Raw genomic sequence first — 13,638 nt, 5'->3', positions numbered from 1 at the left:
GTAAAATGCTATAAGATTGGTTAGATGTGACCTACCACGCACAAAGCCATGCTGACTACCCTTAATCAGTCCATGTGTATCCAAATACTTATATAACCAATCTGTTAGAATACCTTCCAATAACTTTTCCACAACTGATATCAGACTCACTGGCCTATAATTTCCTGGTTTCTGTTTAGAGTCGTTTATAAACAGCAGAACAACATTGGCTATCCTCTAATCCTCCAATCCTCCGGTACCTCTGCTGACTCGAAGGATATTTAAATCTCTCTGCTAGGGCCCTGGCAATTTCTGTACTTTCTTCCCGTAGGGTCCGTGGGAGCACCTGATCAGGGCCTGGGCATTTATCCACCTTGATTTGCCTCAGGGTAGCAAACACCTCCTCCTCTATAATCTGTACAGGATCCATGAAGTTGATGCTGTTTTGCCTCACTTCTATAGACTCGGTACCCTACGCCTGAGTAAATACAGATACAAAGAATTCATTTAAGATCTTCCCCATCCGTTTTGGCTCCGCACGTGGATTACCATTCTGGTCTTCCAGAGGACCGATTTTGTTCCTTACAGTGCTTTTGCTGTTTACATATCTGTAGAATCCCTTGCAATTCTCCTTCACCTTGTCTGCTAGAGCAACAATGCCACCTTTCAGCTCTTCTGATATCTTTCTTAAGTGTTCTCTTGCATTTCTTTTACTCCATAAGCACCTCATTTGTTGCTATACACCTATAGCTGCTATGCAACTCCTTATTTCCCTTAACCGGGGTCTCAATATCTCTTGAAAGCCAAGGCTCCCTACACTTGTTATCTTTACTTTTTATTCTGACAGGCACATTTAAACTTTCTACTCTCAAAATTTCATTTTTGAAGCCATCCCACTTTCCAAGGACACCTTTGTCAGAAAACAGGCTGCCCCAATCCGCACTTGCCAGATCATTTCTGATGCTGTCAAAATTGACTGTTCTCCAAATTAGAAGCTCAACCTGTGGACCTGACCTATCTTTTTGCATATTTACTTTGAAACTAATGGCATTGTGGTTACTAGATGCAAAGTGTTTCCCTACACCAACTTCTGCCCTGTCTCATTCCCTAATAGCAGATCTAGTATTGCACACTTTCTCATTAGGACTTCTACATGCTGATGAAGGAAACTTTTCTGAACACATTTGACAAACACTATCCCATCTAGTCCTTTTACAGTATGGGATTCCCAGTCAATTTGTGAAAAGTTAAAATCACCTGCTATAACAACCTTATGTTTCTTGCAACCGTCTGCGATCTCTGTACAAATTTGTTCCTGTAAATCCCTATGATTGTTGGGAGGCCTGTAATATAGCCTCATTAACCTGGTAATATCTTTCTTATTTCCCAGTTCCACCCATAAAGCCTCACTAGTCGAGTTCTCCAGTCTGTCCTGACAGAGCACTGCTGTGACAATTTCCCTGGCTAGTAACATGTCCCCTCATCTTTTAATCTCTCCCGCTCTCATCGCGTCTGAACCAATGGAACCCCAGAATATTAAGCTGCCAGTTTTGTCCCTTCTGCAACCAAGTCTCACTAATGGCTACAACATCATAATTCCATGTGTTGATCCATGCCCTGAACTCATCTGCCTCTCCTACGTTACTTGCATTGAAATATACACAGCTCAGGACACAAGTCACACCATGCTCAACCTTTTGATTCCTGACTTTGTCTGAGGTCTTACTATTATCTGCCTCTGGAACCTCTCCAGTAGCTCCTCTGGCACTCTGAATCAGAATCAGAATACTGGATTTGGATTCTGATTCCCTGGTTCCCATCCCCCTGCAACTCTAGTATAAAGTCCACTGTGCAGCATGAACAAACCTTCTTGCTAGAATATTAGTCACGCTCCATTTCAGATGCAAATAGTCCCTCCTTTGCAGGCCCCACCTTCCCTGGAAGAGAGCCCAGTGATCCAAAAATCTTAAGCCCTTCCTCCTACACCAACTCCTTAGCTATGTGTTAAAACTGTATTCTGTGCCTTGTTCTGGCCTCACTAGCACGTGGCATGGCTAGCACTCTTAAGATCACAACACTGGAGGTCTTGTCCTTTAACTTGGCACCTATCTCACTATACAGAATTTCATCACTCATCCTACCCGTGTCATTGGTGCCAACATGGGCCACGATCTCCGTCTGTTTACCCTCCCACTTCAGAATACTGAGGACTTGATCCGAGATATCCCAGATCCTGGCCCCCGGGAGGCAACATACCATCTAGGAATCCTGTTGTCACCCACAGAACCTCCTGTCCATTCCCCTAACTAACAAATCCCCACAATATGCCTCTTCTTCCCCACCCAACTTCTCTTCTGAGTCACAGAGCCAGACTTTAGTGCCAGAGACCCGACCATTGTGACTTTACTCTGTTAGGTCAACCTCCCAACAGTATCCAAAGTACTCCAGGGGTACTCTGCACTGGCTCCTTAACCCCTTTCCCCTTCCTGACTGTCACCTAGTTTCCTGTGTCCTACACATTGGGTGTCTCTATTTGTCCTATCTATTACCCCTTCAGCCTATCAAATGATCTGAAATTCATCCATTCCAACTCCTTAACTCAGATTGTTAGAAGCTACAGCTGGATGCGCTTCTCACAGTTGTAGCCATTAGGGACACTGGAGGTCTTCCTGCTTCCCACATCTCACAAGAGCATTCAACTATCCTGCCTGGCATCTCTACTATCCAACCTGAGCAAATATAAAGAAGGGAAGGAAAAAAAAAGCAACTTTACCTAGAGCTTTTCGTTTTTGCCTTCTCTCACTCAAGCCTCTCCTTGCTAAAACCTGGAAGAGCTAATGCCTCCAGATCACCACTCTGACTCTGTCCATTCAGATGATGGCTGCCGTGCTTGTCCCTGCCTTCCTTTAATTTGCATTTGCTCATCGGTCACTGTTCAAAGCTCAAGTCACTTGCTTATTCTGTTCCAGCAATTATGACATGGGATGGAGTTTGCTGAGTTTTTTACAGAAATAGTAGGGTACTAAATGGCTGAAGAAACAAGTGAACAAAGTACACAAATGTTTGCTTTGACTACTTTACATGTCAACTAAGAAGGATTTTATTAATCACACCTATTAGTGGTTAAGTCACAGGTGACAGTTAATTTTGCTTTGTTGAAGCATATACACTCAGTGTAGCGACTTTATTTGGTACCGCCTGTACATAATAAAGTAGCCACTGAGTGTATGTTTGTGGTCTTCTGCTGCAACCCATCCACTTGAAGGTTCGACATGTGCATTCAGAGATGCTGTTCTGCACCCCACTGTTGTAAAGTGTGGTTATTTGAGTTACTGTCTCCTTCCTTTCAGCTCAAACCAGTCTGGCCGTTCTCCTCTGATCTCTCTCGTTAACAAGGCGTTTTCAACCGCAGAACTGCTCACTGGATGTTTTTTGTTTATCACACCATTACCTGTAAACTCTAGAGACCATGAGAATCCCAGGAGATCAACAGTTTCTGAGATACTCAAACTATCCTAACTGGCATCAATAATCATTCCATGGTTAAAGTCACTTAGATCACATTCTTTCCCCGTTGGATATTTGCTCTGAATAACAATTGAACCTCTTGGCATTGCATGCTTTTATGAATGTGCTGCTGTCAATGATTGGCCAATTAGATATTTGCATTTACGAGCAGGTGTACATGTAACCTAATAAAGTAGCCACTGAGTGTAGATTATAGAAAACTTCGTGAATCTGGCAAAAATGCATTAATGTAGAAAGCAGTGCAATGAGCATTGTCTTCCTCACAGTGAGGTAAAGGGTGCAGGCAGAACCTACTGACAGTAATTAGGCTTTGTAGCTTCAAAATGCTTTGTAAACAAATTTTACATGCAGGCAATGATTAACTAAAGTGTATTCTGTCCCTTGACATTTTGTTTGTACTTGCATCCACTGGTCCATATCAGAGCATCTTATTATTTTGGTAGATTATGTTCATAGACCTGCTTTTTCATCAAAATGAACAGTATACACAAATGTGCAAAAGTGAAGTTAAAAGACTATTGTGACAACCTGATCTATATGCAGCCTTATTCACAGTTCTGCCCGACCTATGTAACATTACTTCCCAGAGAAGCAAAACAATAGTTCCCTGAGAAACAGAGAAAATTAACCAAGCAATTTTACCCATTCATGCCACAAAGAATTAACTACTTATGTTTATCTGACCCTAGTTGTGTGATGACTTGTGTCAATGACATTTTGTATTTAAAATATTCAAATTTGACCTCATTATAGTGTCGCAGGGACTACTCAGAACAGTAATGTTCATATAAAGCTTCAAGGATACTTGGCTTCATTAAGCTGAACATAGAATACCAGAGCTGGAGGGTTATGGTACAACTTTATAAAGCATTGGAGCGTTGTGTGGTTACCACATTGTAGGAAGGACATCATTGTTTTGGAGTGAGTGCAGGGGATATTGTTGCCTGGGAACATTTCAGAGGAAGGACTGAATAGACTGAGATCTATTTCTTGGAGTAAAGAGGCTGAAGGGTACCTCATTTGTACATGCAAAACTGAGAGGGACATAGATTGGGTAGATAATAAGAAACTTCCTCACAGCAGAGATTATTTTAAACTAGCAGGCATAGGTTTAGCGTAAGATGTGTAGAACATTTCAAGGGAATGTAAGGAAGAATTTTTTTCCGACTCAGATAGTGTTTGGAATCAGGAACACTAGTGACCTGATAGTGAACACACAATATTTGAAAACTATCTACATGAACATTTAAATCACTGAGATGTGCAAAGCTTTGAACCAAGCACTAATAGGTAAGTTTGGCATCAATAGGTACTTGTTGATTTACATGGACATTTTAAAAAAAATCAATACCAATACAACTATCGGTCTTCCAAACCAACGTGGAACCTGTGCAAAATTGCATACTGGACTGTGATGGAGATTAGGTGACTGGAGGCATAGAACTGCAGTTCTACAGTGTGGCAGAATTGAAGAATTCAGTAGAGCCTTGAGGAAATTTTAAATGGAAATGAAGAAACAGGCTTGCAAGAGAATAGAGTGAAAGTGGCATCCAATAAAGTTACAGGCACAGAGTCACAGAATATGGAAACAGACCCATCAGTCTGTCCATCCACGCTGATCAGGATGCCCACTTGAGTAAGTCCCATCTGGCTGTGTTTGACATATATCTCTTTAATTCTTTCCTGTCCATGTATCTTTCCAAATGTTGGTGTACCCGCCTCAACCAGTTCATCTGCCAGTTCGTTCCCTGTCTCCTTAGAGAATTAGGAAAATACGCCACAAAGTTTGTGTATAGAAGTAGAATCTAAAGCAGGTACATGTGCTGATGGAGTGCACTCTTTTTGCAGTAAAAATTGGAAAGGCATTGAATACTTACATCATTTATTAAGTCACTTGCTAATCAGTGTTTTGAGAGCATATAGACCTTTTTGGGTTTTTAATTTAGAATAAGTCTTAGTACTTTTGAAATGGTCTGTTAAGAGTTTTCCCCTACATAGTTTCTTGTTACCTGAAATAAGTAATATTTTGCAGTGTTGCAATAAAAAATCTGTTCTAATTTGGATAGGTTGATTATGAAGGATTGGATGTCTTGAAGATTGGTTGTTGTGCAGATTGCCCTTGACAAGAAAATAGCATTTGTGCCACAATGGTGCCTGGCAATGCCCATAAAAGGAGCCTCACCACTTACTTTTGACATTTGTTGGCTTTATAATCCCAGCATCAACGTCCCAGATGCCACAATTTATCAGCCACGTGAAACCGTGACAAGGAGAGCAGTTAAGAGGTTATTCCTGCAATGAGTGGCTTCCTGACCCATTAAATTTTTTACCACCAGATGTGAGGTACAAGTCCAGAGCATTATAGAATCCTTTCCATTGCCTTGATCTGTTCAGCTTCCTGTGATTACATGGGTTTCCTCCCTCATCCCAAAGGCATGCATTGGCTGGTTAATTATTCTTGTTATGTAAATAATTGGAGTTGGTTTATTATTGTCACATGTACCGAGATGCAGTGAAAACCTTGTCTTGTATATTGTTCATACAGATCATTCCATTACAGTGCGTTGAGGTAGAACAAGACAAAACAATAACAATACAAATAAAAGATAGTGCAGGTAGAAATAGGGTGCAAGGTCATAAGGTAGATTGTGAGGTCGAGAATCCATCTTATCATACTAGAGAATCATTTAATAGTCTTCTAACACTGAGATAGAAGTTGTCCTTGAACCTGGTGGTACATGATTTCAGGCTTTTGCATTTTCTTCCTGATGGGAGCAGGGTGAAGAGAGAATGTACATATTAAAGCAGGGAGAAGTTAAAAATGTCTGCAAATACCCTTATCAGCTTATCTGCACAGGATCTAAGGATACAACCGGGACACCATCTGGTCCAGCTGCTTTCCGCGGGTTTGCTATCTGTAAGGCTAACTGATCGAATCTGGCGGTGTTGAAGAAAGAAATGGGAGTAATGGAAATGATTGATGGATTTGGTGGGCTGAAAAGCCTCCATGTTATGTGGCTCTGAATGCAGCTTAGCTGGACCTTACTCACTACCTTAAACAGTTATTCCCTCCACATCCTGTGTACAGTGGTTGAAGTGTGTTCCATCTGCAAAGTACACAGTGGTTTGGACTGCACCAGCCAAACCTGTACCTTCCAACTTAAAGAAGGGCAAGGTGAACTGACGCACTGTCACCTGCAGTTTCTCCATAAGGCATAGGACCAGAATTAGGCCATTCAGCTCATCGAGTCAGCTCCACCATTCGGTAATGGCTCATCTATTATCTCTCTCAACCCTATTCTGCTGCCTTCTCCCAGAAATCTTTGACACCCTTACAAATCAACAACATTTCAACCTCTGCTTTAAATATACCCAATGAATTCCACAGATTCACCACCTCTGGGTAAAAAAATTCCTCCTTATTGCTTTTCTAAAGGGACACCCTTCTATTCTGAGGCTGTGCCCTCTGGTCCTAGATTCACCCACTATCTGAAACATCCTCTCCATGTTCACTCTCCTCCAGGTTGCACGCAACTTGATTTGGAAATATATTAATTGTTCTTCATCATTAGTTTTAAATACTGAAACCTAACAGCATTGTTGGAGTACTTGAATCTTATTGGTTTGCAACCAATTGGTGGCACAGTAGCTCAGCCGTTAGTACAACACTTTACTGTGCCAGTGATTGGAATATCATAATTCAATTCCCACCACTGTCTGTAAGGAATTTGTACATTCCCCCCATCACTGTATGGGTTTTCTTTGAGTGCCTCAGTTTCCTCCCACATTCCAAAATACAATATGTTAGGGTTAGTAATTTGTGGGTATGCTATATTGGTATGGCAGCATTGCAATGCTTGCGGGCTACCCCCAGGCCCCATTTCACTGTATGTATTAATATACGTGTGACAAATAAGGTTAATCTTTTTAAGTCTTCTTCACTTCATTGTGGGAAGTTAGGGAATGGGCAATATTTTCAAGTTCAAGCTTAATTGTCATTCAACCATGCACATGAATACGGCCAAACAAAACAGAGTTCCTCCGGGGCCAAGGTGTAAAGCACAGTACATACAGTCACAGCACATGGTTACAATAGCATATACAGTCACAAAAAATTAATATTAACACAGGTCCCTGAGTGGCATGACCTGTAGATTAATGGTGCATGGAACGTTGTCCTGAAGCCACGTTTCTGTAAGAGAAAGCATGCAGCAGTTCTTCATCTTGTGCTGTCGAAGGCAATCCAGCTCGTCTTCCTGGGAGTGAACACTAGAGAGCAACACTAATGGGAGAACTGCCTTGCAGGAGCTGGCCCCCAAACTGGTACTTATACCAGCGTGCCCACCGAGCCTTGTTCTCTCCCACATGCCAGTGGCGCTTCCTCCCCTGGGTGGCTGTAACAGGTGACACTAGTCCATGCAAAAATCGAGACCACACAGCTCCCCTGTCATTGGTCTCACCAATGAACCAGACCCAGTATTTTGTATTACCAATGTCCATCAGGGTCTTGCAATAACAAGACAAGTGTTCAAGATGCACATTTACACCATTTGGACCCAGAGAGTCTGCTGCAACCAAGTGTGCTGCCACCATCTTAACCGGAAATCCTACAATAATTGCTGGACTTGCCATTGATGCCAGATCTGCAGATTTTTGATTAGAAAGCTGTATTCATCCATATATTCAAAGTTTCTTTTAAATTTCTGAGCTACTGACTCTCAGTTTCACCTGCTTGTGGCTGTACTTAAGTAGTGTTCAATTTAAAGTGTGAGTCATTAATTGGGTGTTGCAAGAGTGTTGTCTAATGACTATGTAACACACAGAAGAGTGTAATCTAATAACTACTGAGATAAGCATAACAACGTGCTTTGTCATTTATAGCTCCAAATTATTTTCTTGGATTTCTTTCTATTCTTCTGAAGAGTTGATGAGGGAATTGTTAACATGCAGTTGAGTATAGAGCTAGAGTTTAATGTTCAAGGCAATGAATAATATTCTATTAATAAGACCATGAGACATAGCATCAGAACTAAACCAATCAGTTCATCGCATCTGCTCTGCCATTCCATCATGGCTGATTTATTATCCTACTCAACCCCATTCTCCTGCCTTCTCCCTAATTTAGCCTTGACACTCTGACTAATCAAGAAGTTATCAACCTCCACTTTAGATATACTCAATGACTGTCTGTCTGTGGCAATCATTTCCACAGATTCACCACCCTCTGGCTAAAGAACTTCCTCCTCATCTCTGTTCTAAGTAAACATCTCTCTATTCTGAAGCTTCATCACACTATATGTTATGGGTTTGGGTAGCTCATTTCCCAGCTTCGGAACATAATTGTCCTACCACTAATGAAGTACTTTTGAAATATAGTCACTGTTGCAGTGCAGCACCATCAGTCAATGAGGTAACTGATCGGATCATCTAGTGTTACTGAAATTACTGAAGCTTTGGCCAGGATGGAAGAGAAATCCTATTGCTTTGTTAGACACTTGGGACCTTTTACGTTCAGAAGACAGCTTGGTTTTATTTTAATTATAACTCTGAAGTACATTAGCTTTTGATAGTGCTGCACTCTCTCATTGCTGTGTTTAAGATTGTTTGTTGCCATTCTTTTGAACATGAGTCCCGGTGTGTCTCAATTAAACAAGATCCACTGTTTCTGCAGATTCATAAGGAGAAGGAAATGATTGTTACTCTGATGCAGCAGGAAAAAACACAATAAGCATAAAGAACACAATAAAAAAACAATTATAAATATAAAAGCAATCCTATAAAATGCAGTGTATAAGTAGCTGTTATATACAGTGGACTCTGTTTAATTGGGACACACTGGGATCAGTTCATTTTGGCCCAATTAAGTGGCTGCCCCAATTAGTCAAAATTTCATCGAAGTAGTTAAAAGGTGTATTTAAAAAAAGACAAACTAGTGATGATTAACTGAGTAACAATTTATCTATGAAATACAGAACAATTTAGAACACTAACAATATTTCTATGTACTATAAAACTGTCGATATCTATTAAAAGTTCTTAATAGATATCGACAGAGGAATTCATTTGCCATGTTCTTTTGATTGACTGTAAATGAACAAAATCAGCTTAGGCACCTTGTGTAGATAGTGGACTGCCAGCATACAATGCTTTTGACAATTGCATTCTCCAAATTTTCATTTTCATTGTAACACTCAAGATGATTGTCAATACCTTCAAATTCCCTTGTATTTCTTAACTTATTGAAGTAGTGAAATCATTTCAATTTCACTCCTGGTCATTTCTGGCATCTCCAAGCCTGAATGCTTAAAACAGCAGTGAGGAAAGCAGTTCTGAATTGTTTTAATGGTCACTTCTCGCCAACTGTCAGTGAGAAAAATCGCTGCTTTTTGAACACAAACTCATGCAAATGACACTATTTAAAAACTGATTGTTATATGCACAGTGTAAAATCTAACAGTGTGTGCGTGACATTTCTTACAAGAATATTTAAGTAATTTTCCATATATACAGGATTCTGACCTATTAGCCATTATTTTAAAAATGAATCCTTTAGTAAAAGGTTTTATTGGGAAAATTTATAATTTACTGTTACAACAGTACAATTACCCTTCACTTAAGATTAAGCAAGATTGGGAAGGAGAGCTTAACATGACCTTGATAACAGAGGATTGGTTGCGAATTTTGAAGTTGGTTAACTCTTCTTCGATTTGTGCCAGTCACTCTTTAATTCAATTTAAAATTGTACATCGTTACTATTTGACAAAGGAGAGACTGTCTAAAATGTTTCCTAACGTTGATAGTCATTGTGATAGATGTAAAACCGAGACAGCTACATTGACGCATATGTTATGGTCGTGTTCTGTATTGAAACAGTTTTGGAAATCTATTTTCTCTACAATTTCTAAAGCTTTAAAAACTAATTTACAACCTAATAACTTAACAGTTTTGTTTGGTATAATCCCTCAATATATTCATGGTATTTCTATATCAGACCAACATGTAATTGCATTTGTTACATTATTGGCCAGAAGGGCTATTTTATTGAAATGGAAAGATGCCTCTGCTCCCACTTTGATAAAATGGTTCCCTCAGGTGATGCTATGTCTTAGTGTGGAGAAAATCAGAAGTCGAACTTTTGATCCTCGACTTGACTTTAAGAAAAGGTGGAGTTCTTTTGCCCGCTACTATCATCTGACTTGAGTTAATTTAGATGGTTTCCTTCTGATTCTTGTATAAATGGATTTGAGTTGGCGGATTGATATTTTTTTCTTTTATGGAAGCTTGTATGGCCTATAGCTCCGGGGTTGTGCTCCCAATGGTGTTTTTTTTGTTAGCAGGTTTTTTTTTGTTTTAGTTAGTAGGGGTTCTTTTTTTTCCTCCTTTTTTTCCACAAAAAATATTCTTAACTTTATTTTTTTCTTATTATTATTGATATATTGTTTAGCTTTGTTAAGCAGTTATTTGGTATTTTAATTCCTCATTGTACATATTAACATGTTGACTTGATTACCTTAATGTGTTTTTTGTTGATCTTCAATAATTAATAAGAAAGATTTAAAATGAAAAAAAACTGCCAGTGAGAAAAATCAATGCTTTTTGAACACAAACTCAAGCAAATGACACTATTTAAAAACTGGTTGTTATATGCACAGTGTAAAATCTAGCGGAATGTGCGTGACTGACGATAGTTAGGAACTGTTTGACAACAGTCTTCTGCCCCAGTTAAGCTGCATGGTGTCCCGAATATTCAAAGGGAATTCTGGCTATTTTAACAATTTAGTTTTTGTTCTTTAAGAATTGTCCCAAATAAACGGCTGCCCCAATTAACTGATGGCCCCATTAACCGGAATCCACCATGTATATAGTATGATTATATGTATGTAAATTGACACTAGTTGTTGTGTATTTAGCCATGTGATGGTCATTGTGTTTTTTTTACCATTGATCCCGATTGTGCTGTCAAATTATGTCTTTGGTGTATTTGAGTATTATCTATCATTAATATGTTGGCGTATGGCCAAGTGGTTAAGGCATTTGTCTAGTGATTTGAAGGTTGCTAGTTCGAGCCTTGGCTGAGGCAGCGTGTGTATCCTTGAGCAAGGCACTTAACCACACATTGCCCTGCGACGACACTGGTGCCAAGCTGTATGGGTCCTAATGCCCTTCCCTTGGACAACATAGGTGGCGTGGAGAGGGAAGACTTGCAGCATGGGCAACTGCTGGTCCTCCATACAATCCTTCCCAGGCCTGCACCCTGGAAACCTTCCATGGAGCAAATCCATGGTCTCATGAGATCAATGACAAATTAATATTAAGACACACAGTAGCTTCGCAGTTAGCATTACGTTTTAGACCACCAGCTGTAAGATTGGGACTATATTCCCAGTGATTGTATGTTTTTCCCATGACCACATGTTTACTCCAGGTGCTTCAGTTTCCTCCCACAGTCCAAAGGACTAGGGTTAGTAAGTCACTGCAAGCAATGCACTTCACTCTGTTCTGTTGTTTTAATATATATGTAACAAATAAGGTTAATCTTTTATTTTACAGTGTTGACAAAGATTTTGTGAATCTGGAAAAATATCCAACTTTTTCCAAAGAAGATGAAGCTTTCAGGGAAAAGATGGTGAAAATGTCACAGCCAAAAATAACCGATGTAAGCAATTTAAATCTCTTTGTTAGATTATGAAGTTCAGGATACGATGAATCATTTGGTTAAGAGAGCACAAGTCTGTGGTGAATAAGATTTATTTAAATTAAATCTTGTACAGTGTCCAACTGTGGAAACTAACAAGACTATGATTCAGCTTTGAGATTTATAATACTCAATCCACCTTTACACTTGAGTTTTCATAAGAAGCATAAAAAGATTTAATCTTTTATTTTGTTTCTTTATTTTTTTTACCCATGCCCTATCCCCTGATGAGGCAAACTGGGTTGGGTGACAACCACCTTCCTGCAGTTTCTACCAAATAGTTTATTGGGGGTTGTCAGTCTTTGACTGTTGTGGGTGTGGGTGGGGGCAACAGTAGTGGGGAGACATTGTATCAAAGCACAATTCTGTCCCATTACTGTAACTTAACATTCCAACAGAAACTGCAGGATGGTGATTGTAGGAAAGAGCCATCATGAATGAAATGCTATCTAGCTTGAAAATCTCTGACTACTTTAAGTTAATGCTACAGCTGTATGTTCCTGCTCCTACAGAGATCTAAATATGTTTTTGTTAAACTTAGCAATGGCTTTGACCTCTGCAATATTTACATTCTTCACTACTATAACCTGTCTTTTTATTAGTGTGTTTTGTGTAGTTTTCCTCGAGGCTTATGGCGATCCAGTGCGTCATTGGGACACTGTCCTCATTGTTACGTGTTTTGATTTTTGTGTGTTATTCGGTCAATCAGGTTGCAAGACCAGTGCACAAAAAGAGAGCCCGCATGGCGCGGACCCGCTCTGATTTCTTGACTAGAAGCTGTAACGCTGAAGGGGAGGGCGAGACTGAGGAAGAGGAGTATGATGACCCCTCCATTGAGCCCCCTCTCTCCCCCAGCCAACCTAGATCTGAGCTGAGGGCCAAGGACAGTGCCGGACAGGCCTGTTACAGTGACTCAGAAATGGTAAATAAATTATGGCCAGTTGGGTGTGAGGCAAATCTGGGGGCATCTCTTTGCTAACCCTTACTATGGAGTAGAAAGCAATACTGACATCTGGAACTGCTTAACTTCCCCACCTTTCAGATTTTAGAAGGTAACACTCAATGCATTAGCACAGTGGCCTATCCTGTGGATTCTTGTCTCATGTCCACTGTGTTGTGTACTGCAGTTTTATTTTTATGCACAGTCTTTAATGTTCTTAACCCAAACAATTTTTCAGTTATTTGTCATGCAGAATATTAGTTGCATTATTGGCAATGAATGGTACAATTGTTGTATTTCAGCAGATTGAGATATAATATGCACATCCCACATTATATTTATTGAGTAGGATTTATTTTTATAAATCGCAGATTTTACTGCCAGATCTCTGAATGCAACACTCAAGTGACCAGTATTGAGATGGATTCCTACAGAATATACATTTAAAACATCTCCAGAAATGTGAAATAAAAACAGGAAATTCTGGAAATACTCA

General features: G+C 39.8%; 1 protein-coding gene across 9 annotated transcripts in view; it reads left to right on the top strand.

Moving 5' to 3' along the window:
- The window catches only part of myo9aa (myosin IXAa), a 359,701-nt gene that overhangs the window by 282,579 nt on the left and 63,484 nt on the right, over positions 1-13,638 (top strand). For 8 of the 9 annotated variants that reach the window (XM_072282122.1, XM_072282124.1, XM_072282123.1 and 5 more), the window contains 2 exons: positions 12,058-12,163; positions 12,912-13,124. In XM_072282122.1, coding sequence (XP_072138223.1) covers positions 12,058-12,163; positions 12,912-13,124 — 319 coding nt within the window. The remainder of the gene's footprint in view (positions 1-12,057; positions 12,164-12,911; positions 13,125-13,638) is intronic. The other variant, XM_072282125.1, reaches the window with a different exon arrangement.

This window comes from Mobula birostris, chromosome 18, assembly GCF_030028105.1.
Source record: "Mobula birostris isolate sMobBir1 chromosome 18, sMobBir1.hap1, whole genome shotgun sequence".
Classification (NCBI taxonomy): Eukaryota; Metazoa; Chordata; class Chondrichthyes; order Myliobatiformes; family Myliobatidae; genus Mobula; species Mobula birostris.
This window is presented reverse-complemented; position numbering and strand designations above follow the sequence as displayed.